This window comes from Mobula birostris, chromosome 25 (assembly GCF_030028105.1).
Source record: "Mobula birostris isolate sMobBir1 chromosome 25, sMobBir1.hap1, whole genome shotgun sequence".
Lineage (NCBI taxonomy): Eukaryota > Metazoa > Chordata > Chondrichthyes > Myliobatiformes > Myliobatidae > Mobula > Mobula birostris.
The window spans coordinates 35,548,704-35,571,654 of NC_092394.1; the positions used below are offsets into that span (position 1 = coordinate 35,548,704).

The following is a 22,951-nucleotide window of genomic DNA, read 5'->3' on the forward strand; positions in this document are numbered from 1 at the left end:
TTATCACCTACAAAGTGTGTTTCTATTTACCTCAATAAATTTTGATGCAGCACGCTCAGGGCTTTGTTCCTACTGAGAGCATGAGGCCATTAGACACAGGAGTAGAATCAGGCCTTTTGGCTCATCGAGTCTGCTCCACCATTCAATCCTGGCTGATTCATTTTCAATGACACTCTCCTGACTTCTCCCTGTAACCTTTGGTGCTCTCTCTAATCAAGAAGATAGCAAACTCAAATAAACCTAATGATTTAGCCCTCTATGGCAATTAATTCCAGATTTACCATCCTCTGAAAAGAGTACCAATAAATTTGGTCAAATGTGACTTTCCTTTCACAAAGTCACATTAACTATGCCTGATTAACTTGCATTTATCAGAGCACCTTACTATAACGCCTTTAATACAGCTTCTAATATCTCTCTATATTCTAATTTGATACAATCTATATTCCAATTTAATGGAACCTTCCTGGGCTCCATTTCTTCTTCCACAAATATGACCTAACTTGCTGAGTATTTTCTGTACCTGCATTTCTGGCTTTAGTTTTGGTTTGTCAATAAATTAAGTGTTACTTGATAAACTTCAGGATAATATATTTTTAGATCCAGTTGGCAGATGCACCATAACAAATTGGTCTTACTGGGTCATGATGGTAGAAATCCATTTCTAAAGCACGTTTCTAAGTGTGCAATTAATAGCTTCAATGTCAATACAATGTGTGGTTCATTGCAGACTTATCTAATTAAGCTAAATTTAAATTTCTTTTCCACTATGGTGGAGATTTGAGCATTTTTCCAGAACAGATACAAGTTGGGAGTATTGTTACCTTGTTATCAAATATCTTGCAAGATTTTAATTAATTACAGAAACAGGCCAAAACACTAGTTATATTAAGTGCAATGTGAAGCCTCCTCAAAAAAATGGTTGACAACACTGGATGCAGTCTTCCTATCTACAGCTGCACACCAGTTGTAGCTAGGCTATTCCAAAATAGGTGGAATACTGGCATTTATCCAATAGTATGGAAAATTGTCCTGTATACTCACAAAGTTGGACAAATTCATTCTAGCTGATTACCGTCCACTCAGTCCACTTCTCTATCATTTGCAAAGTGTTGGAAGGAGTTGTCCGTAGTGCCTTCAAGCAGAACTTACTGATAAATCACCAGTTCACCAATGCTCACGTTGAGCTTTTCCAGGACCACACATTTGCTGACCTGATCCTAATTTGCTTCTAACATAGACCAAAGAGCTGAATTCCAGGTGAGAATAACTTTCTTTCATAGTTGCATTTGCTGAAGTGCAGTGTAAAAGAGCCCTGTTAAAATTGAAGACCACAGGCATGGAGATAAACACTCTAATGCTTGAAGTCATATGTTACATACGAGTTATTATTGAAGGGAATCATCCCTGCTCCAGGAGTTCTACAGGGCAGTGCCCCAAGCCCAACCATCTCCATCCACTTCATCAATAGCTTTCTTCCATCACAAAATTACATCAGCTTGGGGTGGCACACTAGCGCAGCAGTTAGCGTAATGCTATTATTGTGCCAACAAACTAAGTCCAATTCTGTAAGGAGTTTGTACGTCCTCCCTGTGACCACGTGCGTTTCCTCCGGGCTCTCTCATTTCCTCCTACATTCCAACAACATACGGGTTAAAGTACAGGTGTAAATAGGTGGTGATGGGCCAAAGGGCTTGTCACCATGCTGTATTTCTAAATAAAAATAAGTACGTTCAGGAGCAGAAATGTTCAATGATGGCAAAAATGATCAATTCTGTTTGCTGCTTCTCAGCAAAGGAAGCAGAATATGTATACATGTAACTCAATCTAGGGAAGGTTCAGAATGCAACTTAACAAGCAGAATATGCCTACGTGTAACTAGATCGAGAGAACATTCAGAATGCAGCATAACAGGCAGAACATGTCTACATGTAACTAGATCTAGGGAACATTCAGGCATGAGCTGCTAAATGCAACATGACAATTGTGCCACATAATTGCCAGGCCATGAGCAACTTCAACGAGAGAGCCCATTTACCTTTCTCAACAATGAATAGCATGACCTTTGCCAAATCCCCCACCATCAACATTTTGAGGGCCACCTCTGATCTGATACTCCACTGGATGAGCCACATAAATACTGTGGCTCAAAGAGCAGGTTGGAGGCTGGATATGCTGTGACAAGTGCTTCACCTCCTAATATGACTAAACCTTTTCCACCAATTGCAATACACAGGTTAGGAGTTTGTTGGAATAATCTCCCCTTGCCTGGGTGAGTGCACTTCCAATAATACTGGAGCAGCTCAAAACCCTTCAAGGCAAAGTAGTTCAGTTGATTGACACTGCATCCACTAGGAACATTTATCACCTCCAATAGCAGCGCACCATGGCAACAGTGACTCCAACTTCTAAATGCACCGAAGGTAACATTCGGTAATATTCAAGTTACGTGACTGCGGTTCCCAAACTTGCAACATCTACCACCACGATAGACAAAAGAAGGTGACATATAGAGACAGATACCACTTGCAGACTACCATCCAAATTATCCACCATCCTGACATGGGAATACAACACTATTCCTTCATTGTTACTGATTCAATGAAGGCAGCTCACCAGCACATTTTTAAGAGAATTAGAGACAGCAATAAATGCTGGACTTGATAGTGATGTAAATATTCTGAACAATTAAAAGAAAACTACCATAGTCTTACCTACCCAGTATTTCAATCATTTACTATCTCAGCATCTGATAATATGTTTTAAAGCCCAACAATTAAAAGTGAATCTGAGTAAAAAAGTGTTCTGAGTAAATTTACTTAACAAAATTTCCTGAAACAAGGTAATAGCTATTCAAGAGAGAGGTGCTAATCTATCTTTAATTCAAACGTAACTCAGCCTGGAGAAGAGGCAATCAATTAGAATATGTTACACAGTTTATTCTGTGTTGATTTTGCCTTGGTATGAAAAAAAAGCTACAAGCATCTAATTCAAGTAGAGCCAAGAACTAATTTTCTCTCTCTAGTTCGACTCTAACTCTGAAAATGTAAGTCACTCAGGATTTAATCAGGGGGAGGGGAGGAGAAGATGGCAGCGTGACGCAGCTGCTCTAGAATGATATCGGTATTTGTTAAGTGGGTACCGTGCACAATCCTGATTTGATGAAGACAGACGTGAGAAGCACGGAGGAACATCTGGAGAAACTTCTGAAATGCCTGATTCGCAGCCACTGCTACTGTGAGATTGAGAATCTCTGGAGGGGAAGGCCCCAAATCCTCGACTTTGCCTATTGTTTGGTGGCCAGGGCCGGGGTTGAAGCACTCGGCAGAGATGGTGCTCGGTGTCGGAGGCTCGAAGTTTTCAGACGGACTCTAGAGTTGGTTGTGGTCGGGTGCTTCCAGGGTGCTGCATCAGCAAGTTTGCGGCGCTGGAGGTTCATGGCAGGGAGAGTTTTTCTTCCTTCTACCGTCTGCGTGAGATGATGGGACTTTCGAGAGACTTTGAGACTTTTTTTTTACCTTGCCCATGGTCTGTTCTTTATCAAATTACGTTATTGCTTTGCACTGTTGTAACTATATGTTATAATTATGTGGTTTTTGTCAGTCTTTCAGTCTTGGTTTGTCTTGTGTTTCTGTGATATCATACTGGAGGAACATTGTATCATTTCTTAATGCATGTATTACTAAATGACAATAAAAGAGGACTGCATGTCCTCATAATCTAAAAAAATTACTTACTGTGAATATACAACAGTGTCAAAATGAAAATCTGCTATCACTGCATTAACGTCATTACTGTGTACAATGTAGGATGGTACAGTAGAATTTAAAGTGTATGCCCTTAATACTGTTTCTTACTACTATTCAAGCCTACATTAGATTTCTTTCTGGGTACTGGTTTCATTTGGAAGACCAATTCAATTTCATCAAAATATTATGTCTGTTTAACTAGATTGATTCAGTTATCTCTTATAATGTACTTATAGTAGAACATTTAAATAAGATATAGAAGGTAATATTTTATACATATTAGGAAATGCAGCACTAATTTGATTAAAATAACATTTTGATGTGATCATTGAAATACTTTGATTTTTCTAGATAGTAGTTAATCATTTATGAAACACAGCAGATGTTCACAAATCAATTGCATACATATCCTTACACAAATTCTGGAACTAAGCATTTGAAAAATTCAATTCAGTGCTTTTTCAAGGCATAAATTTAGAAACTGCAGGAAAAAAATGGACATCCCTAACTCTTTCCGGCTGTGAGCAGAGCACAATAAAACAACAAGGCAATTAAGTTGTTTAAACAACAGGCACAAAATACATCTATAAATTTCAAGGCACGATAGGAATGCTTGCTCAATTTTAGAGAGCTGAATGGATAAAGTCAGGAAAATTCTACCCTGTATTTGGTAATGACATTACATTGCATAAAGTAAAATATCTTCCAACACCCAAATGTATTAATAGCCATTATTTCTTTTAGCATTGTTCTTAAAATTATGCCATCTGGATACAGACTCATCAGCAGAGATATTTATTTCCCCAACTTGCTACACCAGATTCCCTCAAAACACATCTATTATCAGTACTGTGCCAACATATTAGTTTACATGAAACAATCTAAAGTCTAATTGCACAGCAAAGTCAGTTTACTCAATAAACAATTTAAAAAGCAATCTATTCAGCAGTCAGTTCTCCCATAAGTCACATAATTTCTTCAGAAAAATACAGTGAATGAAGAATAGCCACATGCAAGGTATTAATATTAATGTTAGTCCCTTACTGTTCAACTAGCTTGGTTGACATAGGAATTACCCAATTGTCTCACTCTGACTAGCTATGGCATGGCTGCAATTTACTATCATTAAATATTCTTCTTGAGTCCCCACTCTGAAAAAGTATATTTATTTCTTTGCTGCAGGCCTTCCTGTATTCTTAGTCCCTCAGCTATTGAGTGGAGACTCAATGCTCAGAATCTATGCTTAGAAGCTGGTAAGTTGAACTTAATTGCAGCTAGCTTGTCTCATTTATTTATTTATTTAGTGATACAGTGCAAAGTAGACCCTTTCACCCACACCATCCCAGCAACCCCCAACAAAACCAATTAACTCTAACCTAATCACGGTACAATTTGCAATGTCCAACTAACCCACCTGGTACATTTTTGGTACCCACACATTGCACAGGGAGGACATACAGACTCTTTTAGACTGCGCTGGAGTTGAACTCTGATTTCCAGAATACCCCGAGCTATAATAGCATTATGCCAACCACTATGCCACCATGACACCATGCATTAAAGTTCAAAGTAAATTTTATTATCCAAATACATATATGTAACCATATACAGCCCTGAGATTCATTTTCTTGTGGACATAGATGAGAATGATTTGCAACAATTCCAACTCTCTACTTGTACCCTGGCAAATTATTTATATGTTCAAAATTACTTGTTTGTTCTTTACCCCTTTGCAACTTTTAAAAGATTCCCATGTGTGATACTTACAAAGCTCTGTCAATTCAAAAGCATACTACAAATATCTAGCTGATTACCATCTGTCACCATTCCTCAGCAGACATGTCAACATTGTTGTGCGCCAAACACCACATATGATGCATGGAGAGCACAAGATTTACTCTGGAGCTTCAATGTTTACCACCAAGTCTGGCTCAAAAGCACAACTGTCCACATTGGCCCTAAAGCCAAAGTTGCCGGACAAACCTTGCAGTGGGTGATGCGAGATCCTACACAATAGAAAGTGTAATGGACTTTATTCTCACTAATCAACTTGTTACATATACATATTTTCATAATAATCAGAAAGATGTTTAATTCTTTTCATGATGGAAAGGGCTTAAAGCTCAATTGCAGTACTGCTCTGTGCAGATTATAATAGCACAGATCAGAATCAATCAGAATCAGCTTGTTACTGTATTAGTCATGAAATTTGTTGCATTAGACATCACATAAATACATATTAAAAAATTCTAATTTACAATTAAAAATAGTTTTTTTAATAAATTAACAGTGCAAAAGGAAGAGCAAAATAGTGAGATAGTCTTCATGGATTCAAGGGCCATTCAGAAATCTAATGGCAGAGGGGTAGAAACTGCTACTAAAACATGGAATGTTTGTCCTCAGGCTCCTGTTCCCCTCGCTGATGGTAGGAATGAGAAGAGGGCATGTCCCAGATGGTGAAGGTCCTTAATGATGGATGTGGCCTTCTTGAGGCACCACCTGTTGAAAACGTCCTTAGTAGTGGAGAGTCTTGGGTCCGTGCTGGCTACATCTATAACCTTCTGAAGCTTCTGTGTATTGGCGTCTCACTACAGGCCCATGATGCAACCAGTCAGAATGTTCTGTACAGTACGTCTGCAGATATTTGCTGGAGTCTTTGGTGACATACCAAATCTCTTCAAACTCCAAATTACATATAGTCACTGGCACGCCTTCATGATGACTGGATCAATCTGGTGGGCCCTGGATATAACCTCTGAGATATTGATGCTCAGGAGCTTGGAATTTCTTACTTTTCAGTACAGATTGATGTTCTCCCGAATGCAAGGTTGTCGTTGCGACACAACAAAACCAGCCTAACTATTTCGCTCCTGTACACTTCCTTGTCACCATGTAAGATTCTGCCAACAACAGCGCTGTCATCTGTGAATTTATAGATGGTGTTTAAATTGTGCCTGTCCACGCAGACATGAATTATCTCACCTGAATCACTTAGTGGCATGACACACTGCTGAATAAAGTTATATTTTGAACACAGAACTGTGCGGCACAGTATAGGCTTTCAGGTTGACCTTTTAACCTGCTCCAAGATTAACCTAATCCTTCCCTCCCACATAGCCCTCCCATTTTTCTTTCATTCACGTGCCTATCTAAGAGTTTCTTAAATATTCCTAATGTGCCTGCTTTTACCACCACTCCGGCAACACATTCCACACACACACCACTCTCTATGTTAAAAAAAAACTATCCCTGACAACCTACAATCCTCTCCTCAGATCACCTTGAAATTATGCCTTGTATTAACCATTTTGGTTCTGTTTAGGACCAAACCCAGTTCTTCAATGATTTGAGAAAAGATCTTCAAATATTTTTTAAAAAGAGAAATGGTTCACATTGTCAACAAAAGTCACCTTTTTGATAGGACTTCACTTTCTAAATTTATCAGATTTGCTTTACAAAGTATGAAATCGATGGATGAATGCAACAACAGACGCCATTGTAATGTGTAGTAATTGAGAATGAGCAAGGCAATGATTACTTATAGTTAGTAAGAAAAACTCCCTGGTCCACCTAAGATCAAAAAGGGAAGAGAGGAGATCTAACATTCCCATGTTATGATTTAAGCAGTGCCATTGTAGCAAAAAGATGCTACCTAGCATTTTGTCACATTTAGTACAACTCCTTACTTTAGGAGATAATCTCATTTCCAACTGTATTAATAAAATTGTATCAGGTTATTATCTTATGTACATTAATGAATAAATTTTAATGACAAGGACCAAGAAATGATTCCATTCTACAGAGCTGTCTGATAGAGCTGGCGTTTACATTTGGGATTGTGCAAGTACATTTTAAAAGAAACTTGAAATGTAACCTAACCAGTGTAATTCTGAATGCCATGTGGATCCAATTTCCTGCTCATACACAAAGGAGAACCCCGCCGCAAGATAACTGGGAGATTGAATATGAAAAGGTTTTAAAATGTGATATGGTTTGTGCCAGATGCAAGGAAATGCTCTTGTAAAAATATAAATTTAAAAGTTCAACATAAACATAGATGGAAGGACACTGCAATTCAACTGAATTCTTTACACTAACTCATTATATTCTAGGATATCAAAAATGGTTATTTTTACTCTAGTATACAGTCTGCATTAAAAAAATTACATTATACATTAGCAAATGTTTGCTCAATATCAAGGATTTCAGTTTTTCCATAATTGACATTTCTGTACAATGACTAAGAAACATAATATAACAAACTTGCTGTAAACTTAAAAAAAACAAAATAAAACACAAAACAAATCTCCCAGATATTTGACTTTGTAATACATGTGAAAGCTCATGGCTTAACAGTCATCATATAATCTGCCATTTACAAACACTCAATCAAAATTTAAGATTATGAAATAACACAATGGTGAATATTTGCAAATGTCAAAAAAAATCCACTCACCTTTTTGTGTGCTATGAGAAGGCAGTTTGAATGCTCGTGTTCACATGCAATTTCATAGTCTTTCAGAAGATTGGCCAACTGCTGGACAAAATAAACAACCTCCTCGTGCCAAGGAACATTTGCCATTGTCAAATTACTTGCTGAGCTTTCACCACAATAAGTCACACCCTTAAAACATAATTGAGAATATTGTCAATATAAATTTTTACATTACTTTTTACACAGCCAATACACCAAAATTTCAACATGATGCAGCACCTTGTCTAAGGGAACAATTGGATACAGATTCGATGACCTATTCCATGACAGAAGCTTTGGTAGGTGTTAGATATAAAAACTAAAGTCTGTACTTATACGGTAATGTTAAGAGATTTACTGGTGTAATTTGCTATAATGATCTGGTATTCACCCCAGATGGCACATTATACACTCAGTGGCCACTTTATTAAGTACCCCTTGTACCTAATAAAGTGACCACCGAGTGTATGTTCATAGTCTTCTGTTGCTGTAGCCCATCCACTTCAGAGTTCGACAAGTTGTGCATTCAGAGATGCTCTTCTACACACCGATGCTGTAATATGTGATTATTTAAGCCACTGTCGCCTTTCTGTCAGCTTGAACCAGTCTGGCCATACTCCTCCGACCTCTCTCATTAACAAGGCATTTTTGCCCACAGAACTGACATTCACTGGATGCTTTTAGATCTTTGCAGCAATTTCTGTAAATCTTAAGAGACTGTTGTGCATGAAAATCCCAGGAGACTAGCAGTTTCTGAGACACTCAAACCACCTGTTGGTCACAAACAATCCTTCCACAGTCAAAGTCACTTAGATCACATTTCTTTCTCATTCTGATGTTTGGTCTGACCAATACCTAAACCTCTTGACAATGTCTACATGCTTTTACGCACTCTGTTGTTGCCACATGATTGGCGAATTAGATAAAGTGGCCACTGAGTGTACAATACATTGTTTGACTTGACATTTATATTATACAACACCCAGCTAGCAAGCTGCAGTTGGACCACTGGACCATACACGTGATTATACTTTGCAACACCGAAACTCCAAGTGCATGCAGACGCAGTACACAAAACTGCACAATGATAACACACTTTCATCTCAAAAGCCATCCAGCAGAAGAATAGCTTCCCTGTCTACATTACAAGTTGCATCACCACTTTTTCTCAACTCCTTAAGGTTGTTATAGCCAGAGGTGTTGGGGGGGGGTGGGGGGGAGGTGAGGGGTTGGAGGGGTTAAACTCCTACTACCTATTAAATGCTTCCAATGGCACGCATCTCAAATAGCCTATGATAACCAAGTTCAGCTCCTATGTGTAGCTTAGCTATTAAACCCAGCAGAACTGTTTCTACTGACAGGAGAAGGGGCAAAAGTGGGTTACTGGCACCTTAAAACCTTAAAACTGCCACATCAGGCAGATTGGGCTCATTTGCTGTGGTTGGCAGCTCATTTAGGAGAGGAGAAAACTTTGATCTACATTTGCTATGCTACATTGCAGTATACCCATTCACGGGGAAGGCATTGGGAATAAACCCTAAGGAAAAATCCAGAGCTGGAACCCCCAAGGCAGTCCTATGTTGAGTTCAATGCTGACTACAATGCCACTGTTGCCAGACTGTATCGGTCTCTGTCGTTCCTTTGGATTCATCAGCTTCATGAAGAGAGGGAGCCTGCTGCACGAGCAACAGCTTGCTCTCCATATCGTACTGCCCTGGCTTGCGTATCACATAGACAACTAGGAAGCAACATTTACGGTCAACCTCGACCAACAGAAAGCCTCAACAGCATCAACTTTGCACTTTAGGAATCTGAATCTAAACTATTTGCAATTGATTCAAAATAGCTGTATATCTAAACAAAAAAAAGCTCAGTAATATGTAATATTTAAATTATCAATTAATTATCTAAAGATAATTATCCAATTTTATGAGTTCAGAAGCAGCACTTATATTTCAAGTTATTTGACATTATCTGGACTACTCAAATAAAGTTCACTATCTAAAAGTGTGTAACTTTAATAAAAAGTCCCATACTCCAAAGTGATGAATTACATTTATAAAGATGCCAATGATGTTCCTACTAATGAACCAAAACATCTTTTGAAGATGTAAATTATAGAACAGATACTCAAATGTTCCAGGTATCAATTCTTCTGCTGGCACTATTATAGCTGATAAGAAAAATGTATCACACATATTTGGTTACCGATCCTCAGCTATTTTCAGCTTTACTCCCAAGGGAAGTGCACAACTGCAATTATTAGAAAAGTAGATTAGTTCTAGGTTCTTTAAGGCTTTTAGTCAGAACAAAAAACAAATTTCTCACACCCTGCCAATTTTAATTACTGACATGGTAAATAGAGAAAACATCAGCAAAAGTAGTACTAATTTTGCCTTCTTCAGTGACTATTTGGTAAAATAGTTAATTGGTAGGACAAGCAGAAAGAATATAATTGTGAATAATCTATTTCAAAAAGTAAGCATTTACAGAAATATACATAATCAAAGAAAATTTCACAGTAAACAAAACATAATATGGGATCTGCAGGATGCAGGCTGCTTAAAGGATACCAATTTTCAAAACTATAACTCGGTGGATTCCAGTTAATTGGGACACAATTGGACCAGTACATTTTGGCTCAATTAAAGGGGCTGTCTTAATTAGCCAAAGTTTCATGGAAATAGTTAAAACTGTATAAAAAGGACAAACTGAGTAACAAATATGCATTTAAGTAGAATACAGAACAAATTAGAACACTATCAATAGTACCATATACTATAAAACTATGTTAGTTCCTAATAGTTATATGTAGAGGAATTTATTCAGTGTACCTAATGAACAGATTCAATGCAGACACCTAGTGCAGATAATGGACTGCCCTCATACACTGCTTTAGATGATTGCATCCTCCGAATCTTCATTTTCAAAGTTCAAAATTTAAAATAAAATTTATTATCAGAGTACATACACGTCACCACATACAACCCTGAGATTCTTTTTCTGCAAGCATACTTAGCAAATTAACAGAATACTAACTGTAAATAGGATCAATAGACAACAAACCGTGCAAGTGCAGACATAAATAAATAGCAATAAATAACGAGCATAAAATAACAATTAAGTGTCCTTATCTGAGTGTAGGACCATCAGACCCTTTTGTTCAAGAGCCTAATTGCTGAGGGGTAGTAACTGATCTTGAAAGTGGTGGTGAGAGTCCTGGAGCACTTGTACCTGCTACCTGATGGCAACAGCAAGAAAAGACTATGGCCTAGGTGGTGCGGATCTTTGATGATGAATGCTGCGTTTCTACGGTAACAATTCATGTAGATGTGCTCAACGGTTGGGCGTGTTTTATCCGTGATGTACTAGGCCGCGTACACTACCTTTCATAGGATTTTCCGCTCAAGGACATTGGTGTAACATAGTAATATTCAAGATGATCGTCAATAACTTCAAATTCTTTGCAGTTCCTAACTTGTTGACGTAGTGAACATTTTCACTTCCAGCAGTTTCTGGCACTTCCAAGCATGAACCCTTGAAACCACAGTGAGCAAAACAGTTCGGAATAGTTGTACTGCTTATTTCTCACCAATCAGTGACAGAAATCACTGTCCTTTGGACACAAACACTTGCAACTGACGCTATTTAAAAACTGTTCACTCAGAGCACAGTGTAGTGTCCAATGGCCACACAACATGCACGCAGCCAACTCTACCTAGAAACTGTTCAGCAACAGTCTCCTGCCCCAAGTAAATGGCATAGTATCCCAAATAAATTAAGGGAATCCCAGCAATTTTCTCAATTCGTTTTTCTTCTTTAAGAGTTGTCCCAAATAAGCGGGTGCTCCAATTAACCGATGGTCCAGTTAGCCGGAATCCACTGTACTGACAACATTGAGGATAGATAATTATACATCTCCTCATTAAGGTTCAGAAGGGATGAGTCTAAAGACAAACAATGCCCTTTTCACACCAATCTCAATTTTTAAAATTCCATGTATTTAAAAGAATGTACAAAGAGATTATAACATCCATTTTAAAAGAAAAGTTCATTATTAGATTTCTCAAAGGAAAATGACATAACTATAATGGTGTTCAAAAATAATAGTATTTGTCATTTCAAAACAGTATATAAATCACAAAAATTGCTTTCCATTTCAACAATTTGGGAAATAATCCACAGGCGAACACTACAATGAAGCAATGTAAAGAAAGATTAATGATTGTTTTCTAATGTGCTCTCAAATTTAAAGTAGTATTCCATTATTTCAAATCAGAATTAGATAACCTATGCCCAAATATTCTTTTACAGCTCGAAATAATAGAGAACCAGAAACCAAATACGCACGCCATATGTTTTCCTTTTAGCAATAATTTTACAATTTGGTGCAGGAAGTTCTGTAATCTATTAGATTTTGCCTTGGAGCCTCTGTTATCTACTGAAGTGACTCAATATAAACCCAGAAGGGGTTAAGCATTGAACATAACGTACAATTAATTTAAGATTATGGATTTAGAACTGTCCTTAAAAATTTTACTCACATCACAAACCAGATTCAAATCCTGGCAATAATTTATACTTTATACTTTATTATCGCCAAACAATTGGTATTAGAGCGTACAATCATCACAGCGATATTTGATTCTGTACTTCACACTCCCTGGAGTACAAATCGATAGTACATAATAAAAATTTTAATTATAAATCATAAATAGAAAATAGAAAAGGGAAGGTAAGGTAGTGCAAAAAAACCGAGAGGCAGGTCCGGATATTTGGAGGGTACGGCCCAGATCTGGGTCAGGATCTGTTCAGCAGTCTTACCACAGTTGGAAAGAAGCTGTTCCCAAATCTGGCTGTACGAGTCTTCAAGCTCCTGAGCCTTCTCCTGGAGGGAAGAGGGACGAAAAGTGTGTTGGCTGGGTGGGTCATGTCCTTGATTATCCTGGCAGCACTGCTCCGATAGCGTGTGGTGTAAAGTGAGTCCACGGACGGAAGATTGGTTTGTGTGATGTGCTGGGCTGTGTTCACGATCTTCTGCAGCTTCTTCTGGTCTTGGACAGGACAACTTCCATACCAGGTTGTGATGCACCCTAGAAGAATGTTTTCTATGGTGCATCTATAAAAATTAGTGAGGGTTTTAGGGCACAGGCCAAATTTCTTTAGCTTTCTCAGAAAGTAAAGGCACTGGTGGGCCTTCTTGGCAGTGGACTCTGCTTGGTTGGACCAAGTCAGATCATTTGTGATATTGACCCTGAGGAACTTAAAGCTTTTGACCTGTTCTACTTGTACACCACCGATGTAAATGGGGTTGTGTGGTCCGCTACTCCTTCTGAAGTCAACAACCAATTCCTTCGTCTTGCTGACGTTGAGGGATAGGTTATTGTCTTTGCACCGTGCCACCAGAGAAGTTAGAGAAATGTTAATAGCTCATAGAAACCATAGAAAAAGTACAGCACAGCCAGATGTCAATTCATTGAATTGGTTGTGGTTTCTCCAATTTAAATGAGTAATTCAGAATCATATTTAGTTATTTATTTATTGAGATACAGCACAGAATGGGACCTTCTGGCTCCCCTGATTTATAGGACAATTTACAATGACCAATTAACCCACCAACCAGTACACCTTTGGTCCGTGGGAGGAAACCCACGTGGCCACGGGGAGAACATTCAAACTCCTAACAGGCAGCAGCAGGAATGGAACTATTTTTCATTCTTTGTAATTGTAAGATTGTATTTATCACTCTTTAAAGAGAATGGCATTTTTAAAGTACAATGATCTGAATTAATACTTTCTTTAAATAAATGAGACTCAAATGCATATGTTTATTTGAAATAATGATTTAATAACCAGTAGTAAAAAAGAATAATGCTTTTAGAATGTTCTCTTGTATTATTCTTGCATTTACTTTTGGTATACTCATATCCCTAGTTTATCGATTCTTCCACATGGAAGCATTTTCTCCATACCATCCCATTCATAACTTTAAAGATCTTGAGCAGATCACCTAAGTCTACTCTTTTCTAAGAAAACACTCAGGTCTGTTCAATATTTTCCCTTCCCTTTCAATAATGTCAGTTATTGTCTAGCATTTGCAGTTTTGGTCCCCTAATCTGAGGAAAGACATCCTTGCCATAGAGGGAGTACAAAGAAGGTTCACCAGATTGATTCCTGGGATGGCAGGACTTTCATATGAAGAAAGACTGGATGAACTAGGCTTGTACTCGTTGGAATTTAGAAGATTGAGGGGAGATCTGATTGAAACATATAAAATCCTAAAGGGATTGGACAGGCTAGATGCAGGAAGATTGATCCCGATGTTGGGGAAGTCCAGAACAAGGGGTCACGGTTTGAGGATAAAGGCAAAGCCTTTTAGGACTGAGATTAGGAAAAACTTCTTCACACAGAGAGTGGTGAATCTGTGGAACTCTCTGCCACAGGAAACAGTTGAGGCCAGTTCATTGGCTATATTTAAGAGGGAGTTAGATATGGCCCTTGTGGCTAGGGGGATCAGAGGGTATGGAGGGAAGGCTGGTGCAGGGTTCTGAGTTGGATGATCAGCCATGATCATAATAAATGGCGGTGCAGGCTCGAAGGGCCGAATGGCCTACTCCTGCACTTATTTTCTATGTTTCTATGTTTCTATAACCCAGACAATTAGTGCCGTTAAGTACTGCCATTTACCAACTAAGTACAAAGAGTTCAGGTTCGCCCAGTGTGGAATTTCCAATCTTGCTAGTTGACAAATGACAGCAACTCCATTGCCATACCCTATACAAAATACAATGATTGAACAGGAGCTTGCTGAGATTCCTCATCACTCGGTGATGGGAAACTGCTCTTGGAGCCTGCACCAGGTCTGGGATAGCACCTGCAAGTCTATTCAAAGTTACAGGTTTTTTTTAAATCAACAATATAAGGTCCATAACTTCTTGCAGACTTGGATTTACTTTAAATTCAATATGTTTACATTTAATTTTTTAAAAATATCTAAATGTCAGGGAGATCCAGAAGCACTGTACACCCTGGATAACTATGACAGACTGCAAAGCTTGAGGCCAGCCAAGCCTCCTGCCCAGCTTTCCAGAGGAATTCCATGGATGAAAATATTTCTGGACCACCTCGTGATGTCATTGTGTTGCTTGAGGCCCACAAACTATATAGGACTTTGAGATACCAAAGAAGTCATACTGATTTGGATCAGGTACATTTGACCCATTGAGGTACCAGAGTAGTTAGTAAATATTGACAGCAAGCACCACACAGCAAAAATATGAGCTGACAATTAAAAATTTGCAGAACATATTACTTTGTTTGTTTCTTATATGGGTTTTATAGTGATACAGCATTGGCAAATAGACTTTCTGTTATGTAGCTACAACATTAAAAATCACCTCTGCTGCAACATTAGTATCAATTTATAAATTCTTCATATTTCTATTATCTCAGCTACAAGGAATTTTGCAAGCATGTAACAATTGTGACAAGAATACACATAGATGTTAGCTGTCCTGTGTGATCAGCAGTTGGTCTGCCACCTGTCCTCAGGGGAGGGAGAGATAAGGCACACAGTGAAGCAGCATTTGGAGGTGTTAATGAAGGAGCTATCAGTCTGGGTATTGTCAAGATCGGCTCCCCCTTTGAACCCTGAACTGTTTGAAGTGATGGACAGGCGATACCCCAGCAGGGGGATAAAAAGGGACAGGTTCGCTAAGGCAACACACACGACACCCCGAGGTAACGAGACCCTGGAAGCGGTGCGCCTCTCACAAGTCAGTGGGAAGCTCTTGGACGGCTGATCGGGGGATCAGCCTTAAACGCACAGGGTGGAAAGGTACGATCAGCGGGAACCCGGTGTGTGTCCGCCCTTGCTTGGGTGCCGGGTTCACTGCAGAGGATTGACCGCATCTGGAGGAGGGGTCACAGTCGGTGACCTCAGGTGACATCACAAAGGACCCGCCCAAAAGCTGCTTGTGAGCAATATCGCAGGTCTGTGAGTGGAAGCTGTTTTGAATGATCATTCGTTCTTGTTCTCTCTCTCCCTCCCCCCACGCTGTCCATCGCCATGGCAACGATTACTGCGAACTGAGCTAAATTGAACTGGACTTTTGTGTCACTTTGAAATTGGTCATTTACCCCTAGACAACGATAGAGCTGATTGATCCTGTTATCTTAATTCTGTGCACATGTGTGTTTATCATTGCTGAGTTGTTGCATTTATTATCCTTTCGATTACTGTGTTGCTTGTTTCTTTAATAAAACTTTCTTAGTTCTAATAATCCAGACTCCAACTGAGTGATCCATTTCTGCTGGTTTGGCAACCCAGTTACGGGGTACGTAACACAATGACATTATATGAAATCAGTGTAGATTAAGGTTATAAACTTGCAAAAGCTTTCAACCCATTAGTTTATATTCACTGTGAAGAATAAATTGTTAATGGTAGGACAATTTCTGTACTTCGTTGGAGAAATGGGAAGGCATTTATTCCTCAGAAAAATCAAATAAAGACCTGGACTTGCCAGAAACATGAAATAAACAAAGAAATTGCTGGAAACATACTAATGTTTCCTATAGTGGGGAAGTCTAGGGCCAGAGGGCACAGTCTCAGAATAGAGGGGCATCTACTTAGAATAGACATGAGGAGGAGTTTCTTTACCCAGAAGGCAGTGAAACTGTGGAATAAATTGCCACAGATAGCTGTGGAGGCCAAGTCATTGGATATATTTAAAGTGGAGATTGACAGGCTCTTAATTAGTCAGTCAAGGTTAAGGGGAGAATGGGGGTGAGAAGATAATAACTCAGCCATGGCGGTGTAGGCACGATGGGCCGAATGGCCTAATTCTGCTCCTATGTCTTATGGTCTCAGGACCTTTGTCAGACTCTTCATTTTTCTGTAATACCTTGAAAAGGAAGACAAAAGCAGTTTTCTTTTAAGATTTTAATATTTCAGGGTTTATTAACCTAATTGTGAAAGGATTTTCACCAGCTTTCCACCGGGAAGAATAAACATGCTTTCCTTTAATTATTTTAATTGTAAAGCATTAACCCTGAAGAAGCAGGAGCATATGGCAATACTTTTTTGCTAATAAACTAATACTCAGACTTACTTTAATTTCGATGAAGTCGGGTTTCCCAACTTCTATCAGATCAGCATACGATCGAAGTTCATCCACATTCCAAGCCTTTACCAAAGTTAACCTATACACTGTGCGTTGCTTCTGCAAGAAAACAAAGTATAATTAAATCAGATCACAATTTTCTATAAATTTGTTGATCTTATTCTGGCAAATTTGTTTTTGAAATGCCCTACAGTGTGAAATAAATGTACGTTTCTGTTAATATGCAAATCTGTGATAGGTAAAAAGATGCACTGCATGGGTGTGAAGCAGTGGGAGCTCACCCATTTTGACTTACATGCTGTTAGATAGAACTGCTCAGATTTATAAGACATTTTCTCGGAAAAACTATTCACAACATTTGGATTATTGAGACAAGGAAGTTCAAATTATTTTGGTCTGTGAAACTGCTGCCATCAGAATTTTTAAAAATTGTGATTACTGTTTGACCATCTGAACTTTTGACCTGTGTTTTTCATTAACAAGACCAATAAGACTTTATGGAGTGGAAAATGGAACAAATGGCAGAAAACGATGCCTCCAATATCAATAAATTCAACAAAATTGAAATCTCACGTACAGGTGTTTTTTTTCTCCACATCTTCACTTAAACTTATTTACATTTCACCAAATATAAAACTTAAAGCAGTAGGCTAACAGAATTCGGCTCGAATTTTCTTGGAGTTAAGACGGGACATGCATAACAACAGATTAGAGAAACACTTAGCGCTGGTTATAAAAATATCGGGCAATGCTGAGAAAATTGGAGAATCCATGTGGAGATTTAGGATGCTACTGAGTCAGTAATCAGTAAAAGGAAGAAGAAAGCAGCCAAGTTTTTAAGCTTTACACCAGGAGAATCCAGGCTTAACTAACATGACAAAGTTGTATTTTATCAAAAGGATTTGAATACCGCGGCTGATTTTGTTTTCTATATGATAATCAGTGTTACATCTAGAATACAGGCCTCGATATCTACAGAGAATTGGAAAAGATCAGGTGATCAGAAGAATTTTATTTTAATTTTTTTTTACTGAGTAGGCCCTTCCAGCCATGCCGCACAGCAAAATTTCAATTTAACCTTACCCTATACATGGATCAATTTACAATCACCGATTAACCTACCAACCGGAACGTCTTTCAGACTGTGGGTGGTAAATCTGATATTGGAGAAGATAACATAGGTTGGGGGTAGGTCAGACACAGAGAGACATTGCATCCTCACTTGAAGTGAAAGCAATATGAGCCTCAGACTCCTTCTGTGCCAAGTTCAATGTTTACCTCAACTTTATGTTAACAATATATTACAATGCCCGACCATAGATCACTACTCCAATTTGATTACTATATCACTCATACATGTTTGTAAAGTTTGAGAAGAGTCGAGTAAAATTTTTATTGTCTCTTTCAAGTAATCAAATTAGCTGCTACAAAAGCATTTTTACATTGGGTGCCTTGTACTATAACTCGTAAATAGTATTTCCATATTAAACAGAATTGTAAATTTTTAAAAAAGAGAATTTCATTAGTGGTATTTGTCATATGAAGTCTAGGCTTTCTATGTCCAATAATCAGCTCCAACTCTTCTCATATTCAATCATATTTTTATACTATTCTACAATAAATCCTGTTAATCTACTTCCTATTTTCATTTTGCCTCCCAAAAAGTTTCCATCTTTATTGTTTTCAAGTTTGCGCCAACCTTGCAATAGCTTCCAGTCGTGTTAGATAATGTGCTAAAGGAATCATGGCAGTATGGAATAGATAGGTGAAAATGGCAGGAAAATGCATGAGATGTAAAAAGCATTCGTCTATGAGCCAATGATGTTCCATCTCTCTGATTTTGGTATAATATCAAAACCTGCAGGGGACATTAGAATAAGGTCATCTTACCCAGAAAGCAAACTAGAAATAAACAAAGGACAGAGTCAATTTAATGGGAGTGATCTTATATTAAATGAAAGGTGAAAAATGTAGGCTGAACCGTTTATTCGAAGAATGAGAAGAAAAATTATACATTGTTTAGTAACAGTTTGGAAAAAGTGAAGAAACCACAGTTCAATTTTAACAAATTACAATTACTCTAACTTTTGAGGCTTTTAAAACAAGAACAATTGTGAAAGGTAGGTAGGACTTTCAATGACATAACCAGAATAGAACTGAAGCTTTCGAAGTGTTTAGATATTGCTAAAAAGAAAAAAATGCATTGAATTGTTTCATAATAGGAAAATTCATGTACTATTCAATGAATATTCCTCTATTCATCCATATTCAGCATGCTGATTTACTACCAATGTTACTGTATTTAGACAACTAAGTAATTTCACTGAGAATTCGGATAAATGGAAATGGCGTTGTACAAGGTTATGATAGTGAACACACACAATTGAAGGTTTCTGTTTATATACTTCTGGATTGTGGGCAAGTATGTATTTATTACCTATCCCAAACTGCCCAAGAGAAGATGGTGTCAACAATCTTCTTGAATTGTTGTGGTCTTTTTAGCGAAGGTAGTCCAACAATGCTGCCAGGTAGGAATTTGTAGAATCTAGACCCAGCATAAAAAACCTCTAGGTCAGGACGGAAGAGAACTTGTGAGTGATGGTGCTCCCAGATTCTACTGCACTTGACCTTCTCAATTCTAGAGGTCACCATTTTGGGAGGTATTTATTGCAGTACTTCGTTTATTCTAGCCTTTCAGGTATGTGTGGAATAGAAAGACTGTGTGCAAAATGTTCTCCAGTGCTACTAAGCCTAAAAGGAACTTGCAACAAGGATTAGGCTGGTGTAGGCTTTTTGGTCCTTTGAGTATGTACTGCTGTTTTTCAAGATTATGGCTAATCTGCTACATCAATTCTATTTTCCTGCAGTATCCTTTTATCCTTGGGTCCACTCAATATCTAGAAAACATTGACTTCTATCTGAATGAACGCAACTCCACCACCCTCCAGGGCTCAGAATTCTCATGATTCAACTAACTTTGAGTGAGGAATTTCTCATTCAGAATCTGAATCAGGTTTAATATCACCAGCATATGTCATGAAATTTGTTAACTTAAGTAACAGCTGTACAATGCAATACGTGATAATATAGGGGAAAAATAAGTAAACCAATAACAGTAAATACATATATGTATTAAATAGTTAAATTAAAAATAGTACAAAAACAAATATGTAAGTAGTGCAAAAATAGAAATAAAAAAGTAATAAGGTAGTGTTCATGGGTTCAATGTCCATTTAGGAATCATATGGCAGAGGGGAAGAAACTGTTCCTGAATCACTGAGTGTGTGCCTTCAGGCTTCTGTACCTCCTTCCTGACAGTAACAATGAGAAGAGGGAATGTTCTAGGTGATGGGGGTCCTTAATAATGAATGCAGACTCACTTTCAGTTTAAATTGTCTTCCCCTTATAAGACTGTACTACAGTTCGTACTTTCCTCAGTGAGGGAAAACATCCACCCACTCCAAAGTCCTGTGTTTCAATGTGATCATCTATTGTTTCTCTAAACTCCAGAGAAAATACACCTAGTCAACGTGATCGCTCCTTCTATGGCAAATCTGCCATCTAAGGAAATGGTCTGTTGAATGCTCATTGACACTCTGTCAAATATATCCTTAAAGGCAAGGAGGTAAGTGGGTTCATTTTTATTTAATAAACATCAAATTAAACTAAGAAACCTACTCAAGCAGAGCTCTGTTCAGCCAACAAAGAATATATACTAAAGTAAAATTGAAAATGCTGCTGGAGGCTTGTACGGCGTATAGCTCCGGGGTTGTGCTCCCAATGGGTTTTTTTTTCTCATTTTTTTTCGGTTGGTAGGTTTTTTTTTGTTTTAGTTAGTAGGGGTTCTTTTTTCCTTCTTTCTTTTTTCCAAAAAAAAGTTTTAACATCTTGTTTTTTCTTATTATTATTGATATACTGTTTAGCTTGGTTAATCAGTTATTTGATAGTTTAACTCTTATTGTACATATTGATATGTTGATTTGACTACTTTAATGTATTTTTTGTTGATTTTCAATAATAATTAATCAAAAGATTTAAAAATGAAAAAAAAAGAAAATGCTGGAAGTACTCTGCAGATCAGGAAGCATCAGTGAAACAGAAACAGAATTAATATTCAGGTCCCAAATCCTTTTGTCACACAGCTTAAATGTATATCTTCACTTAAATGCATATTCTAGCTACCCAAGTCAAGAAAGCGTAGGCCTAACAAGGATTAAAGACCCAATGTGTGACAAGGACCACTGCTAAATTTTAGCTAGCTAACAAAATCACAAAGCCTACCAAAAGTGTATTTTGGGCAGCATGTCTGATCAGAAGCAGTTTCCTTAATAGAACATCAGTTTCAAGCTCCCCTAGAGCTGAATCAGAGGAACCTCATGGAAAAGGCCTTTGAATGTTTTTACAACCTTTTCACTGGTACAAGGCATATTCTGCTTTTTGATATTCAATTTTTCAGCTCTTAAGCAAAACACTTGCTAACCATTCTTATGCAAACAACTATAATCAATATTTAGTCACTGACTTCTGTGAGGGCTTGAATCTGAACGTGCAAATATAGTGATCATGCCACCAGACAGCACATTGACAGTAAAATAACTCCTGAAATCAAATCCATATAAAAACAAAACCAAAAAATTCTTCAGTACACTATTCAAAATTGCCAAATCCATGCACGATCTATAAATTAATATATAACAAAATGCCACATTTCCTAACATTAATCCACAAGAGACCAGAACTAAATTATTCATTTCAAAAAATATGCCATCAAATAAAATTGTGACAAAAGACAAAGAAATGAAGTTATAGTTGTTTCCACTGAAATGCTCCTCTAATCCTAACCTTGTATCTTCTATGAGCACTTGCTTATTGCAACTGAAATAATAGTCACTTCCGTTACTTTGTTACAAAGTATGCACACGTAACAAAGAAACAAGAATCAAATAAACAGTGGAAAATATTGTGCTTAAATGGAATATTATTTAAAACAATGTGGTAATATGAAAGCTGTTGTTCTTACTGAATTTAATTCTAAAATCAAACTTGAATCAAAATCAGATTTAATATCACTGGTATACATCATGAAATTTGTCATCTTTGCAGCAGCAATACAATGCAATACATAATAAAGGGAAAAAATGAATTACATCAAGTACATATATATTAAATACGTAAGTAGTCCAAAAATAGAAATAAAAAAGTAAAAAGGTAGTGTTCATGGGTGTCCATTCAGAAATCGGATGGTAGAAGGGAAGAGGCTGCTCCTGAATCATTGAGTGTGTGCCTTCAGGCTCCTGTACCTCCTTCCTGATGGTAGCAAAGAGAATGAGGTATGACCTGGGTGGTGGGGGTCCTTATGATGGATGCCACTTTTCTGAGACATCACTCCCTGAAGATGTCCCAGGTACTATGTAGCCTAGTGCCCATGAGGGAGCTGACTAAGTTTACACCTCTGTGCAGCTAATTTCGATCCAGTACAGTAGCAACACCCCCCACCCCCACACCACCATACAGATGGCGATGCAGCCAGTTGAAATGCTCTCCACGGTACATCTGTAGAAATTTGAAATTAAATTCATAACCCAGAGTTTAATTAGCCACTT

The 22,951-nt window shown here is 37.8% G+C and overlaps 1 protein-coding gene across 2 annotated transcripts in view; it reads right to left on the bottom strand.

The window, feature by feature from the left end:
- The window catches only part of tyw1 (tRNA-yW synthesizing protein 1 homolog (S. cerevisiae)), a 204,278-nt gene that overhangs the window by 16,301 nt on the left and 165,026 nt on the right, over positions 1-22,951 (bottom strand). For both annotated transcript variants that reach the window (XM_072243119.1, XM_072243121.1), the window contains 2 exons: positions 17,337-17,447; positions 8,206-8,373 (listed from right to left, as the gene is read on the bottom strand). In XM_072243119.1, the coding sequence (XP_072099220.1) occupies positions 8,206-8,373; positions 17,337-17,447 (279 nt within the window). The remainder of the gene's footprint in view (positions 1-8,205; positions 8,374-17,336; positions 17,448-22,951) is intronic.